The sequence below is a fragment of the Pyxicephalus adspersus genome, chromosome 2 (genome assembly GCF_032062135.1).
Source record: "Pyxicephalus adspersus chromosome 2, UCB_Pads_2.0, whole genome shotgun sequence".
Lineage (NCBI taxonomy): Eukaryota > Metazoa > Chordata > Amphibia > Anura > Pyxicephalidae > Pyxicephalus > Pyxicephalus adspersus.
Window position 1 is genome coordinate 63,910,700 of NC_092859.1, and position 3,002 is coordinate 63,913,701.

Here is a 3,002-nt window from a genome sequence, read left to right on the forward strand (position 1 = left end):
AATATGTGTGCCATTAGAAAGAATGATTTTTTAGGGGAACAGTGACTTTTAATGCAAGCTCACCAGTGTAAAGCTGCCAGAGATGCGCGGCTCCGGCCGCAAGCTCATTCAGTTGCAGAATTGCGCGACGGCTTACGATTTCAGATCGCGAATACGAATGCGCGAGCGAACTTCCGATTTTGCTTGATGAATCAGCCTCTCTGTGTTTATGTATAATATAGATAAACATGAACTTTGCACTCCCATTGACTAAAGGATTTTGCCATAAAGGACATGCTACTTGTTCACATACTCAAGCAAAATATGGAAGAAGCTGCACAATTTATAGTCTTCTGCTGTTTGTGAAAACCTGTGCCTAATAATCTGACATGTTTTTGATGTGTAGATCTATTTCACTTTTCCCTACATGATCTTGAGTTTGATTTTATCTTATGTAAAATATTTGATCCTGTATACTGCCTCTGTAATTTTTATTTAGGTTCATCCTACTCCACCCCCCCCAAAAAAAAAACAAAAACAAAAGAGAAATAAGAACTAGACCTATATATGTGTGCCTTGTCTAAACTTATACTGCTTGCTGCACATTGAAGCTAGAGGAACAACATCACAGCCTATTAGTTAGCATTTGTATGATGGGTTTAGAAGTGACTGCACTAATATTTTTCACGACATGTCTTTTTTATTTGTAATGAATATAATTATGGTTACAGTGTATGTGTGTGTGTATATATATATATATATATCAAAATGTGTATTTGTGGTTCTTTGTGAATACCCCAAGCTAAATTGTATATATATTTATATATATATATGTTTTTTTTTTTTTTACTAGCTGCCAAACTAGACAACATTGGCTTCAGCATTATCCGGAAATGTATCCAAGCAGTGGAAACAAGAGGTAAGGAAGAATGGGTGCAACAGATGGCATGAAGCTTAGGTCAATTTGATTAAAGCAATCAAGGCTGTGGCACTCACATGCCGTATATATAGATAATGTCTGCAAACATTTACATGTTCTGATCTAATTAGATTTTTCTTATTTACTCATTTTCTTTACTGTATGTTGCATTTACTTTGTTTTTTTTTTGTTTTTTTAATTGAAAAGAATCCTGTTTGATACTAGTTTGCTGTCAAATTAAAACAATCAAGAAGACAATTTGTTTATAAATAAACAATATAGCGGCGTCCATAGATTTAGATGGCCACATAACCTGCACAGGTTGCTGCGTAAGTACGTCAAAATGTTTTGGTTAATTGAGCTTGTGTATCAAAAATTATCAAACACTTGCATGTCACCAAATTTCCTTTTTTTTTAAATAAATAACATTCTGGGGGATAGCAATCTGGTGAGGCTATTCCGGTCAATCACTCTAAATAATCTGCAGTTTTAATGAACATGATTCACATTGTGCCAGTGACAATAAGTTACACAAATAGTATTACTATTTGTAGAAGTGAATTGTTGTGTTTGTGTGTCCTATAGCCATAATAGGTTCCAAAACATTGCCATTGAAATTTGTAGCCTACATGATGCATTAAAAACGAATTTTGTATTTTAAGGAATTCTGTGTATACTAGCAGCATATTATTTGTTTATGAATGTGTAGCTGACTACTGGCTGATATAGCAGCACTTACTAGGGTCCCATTTCAGCTTATAGTGTGAGAAACAGAACTTTTGTATTACAGTACTTTCCCAAAGTGATAATAAATCTATCCAGTAAGAAGACAGACAACTGCTTACCTTTACTTACTTTTACATACAGCGTTCAATTTTAGTGTGTTACATGGTTTTAAGAGCCCCAACATGTGGAAGATGTTTCTGAGACTCTTTAAAGTATGGTTATGGTTGGGGCAGCTAGAGAGTTCAAGCGACACATCTCAAGATTAGCTAGCAATATATATTACAGCAGTTGATGGTATGATATAGGCCCTCTGTAGTCTCTGTACTGAAGCAGGCATTCTGGCCAAGTTCTCATTTCCATAGAATATTGTTTAAAGTGTATTTTCAGTTTTCCATTTTATGCTATCACTCTGCAAATCGTTCTTGATATGTATGAAGACCATATGTGGGGGTCCATGGGGCTTTGTGCAATTCTTTTGCTATAATGATCAAACCTACTTTAATCACCTAAAAAGTGGACATTTATGTGTTTTAGCATGCAATAATGTAATGTTTTTGTTTTATAAATAATTTTGGGCTGCTGATGTAATCCTTTTGTCAGCAGTCAAATGATTATCCTTTATCCTTAATCCTTGATATTTTATTTTTTCTTTATTCCAAGTTATGAATGAAAGTGGAAAACTTTTTATTTCTTTCAGTTTCTTTATTAATTTTCATTTTAATTTTACAAACATTTGAACAAAACATATCTCATAACATACCAAGACCTATTAATTTACATCCAACCAATAATACAATACAATATCTTAACTTCTTCCATTATATCCTTCTATCCCAACCCACTAAGTCCCTCAAATTCTATTATTTCTCTTTTCTAATTACTATTTACAATCTCTTCCCCTTATATCCTTAATTATTTCCTTATGAGATTTGTCGGCTTACCTCTCTTCTCTTTAGCCCCCCCCCCCCATAACAACATATTTATTCAAAACAATCAAACTCCTATTGTGTTCAACTTGTGTCAAAGAAAAAAAAACCTGTGAATCATATCAAAATTGGTGCATTTCTCTCTGTGATGTATGAAGAGAGGAGAGATCATCCTCAATATTTCATCCTTTAAATATTAACTATATTGAGATTATAGATCAATCCTTAAAATTCCCCTGGACTCAATGGGTTATGAATACATATTTTCTATTCTCACTATACTGTACTTTAATTACCATATGCCTTTTTTTCTTTTCCAATTTTTGCCAAAATATCAAGGCTATAGTTCTAAATCCTCAAAATTATTATTATTATTATTATTAAACAGGATTTATATAGCGCCAACATATTACGCAGCGCTGTACATTAAATAGGGATTGCAAATGACAGAC

At 33.2% G+C, this 3,002-nt stretch overlaps 1 protein-coding gene across 3 annotated transcripts in view; it reads left to right on the forward strand.

The window, feature by feature from the left end:
- The window catches only part of ARHGAP26 (Rho GTPase activating protein 26), a 405,537-nt gene that overhangs the window by 183,431 nt on the left and 219,104 nt on the right, over window positions 1–3,002 (forward strand). For all 3 annotated transcript variants that reach the window (XR_011919418.1, XM_072400904.1, XM_072400903.1), the window contains one exon: window positions 833–898. Coding sequence is in view for 2 of the 3 variants with exons in the window: in XM_072400904.1 (XP_072257005.1) it covers window positions 833–898 (66 nt within the window). In the remaining variant the exon portion in view is untranslated. The remainder of the gene's footprint in view (window positions 1–832; window positions 899–3,002) is intronic.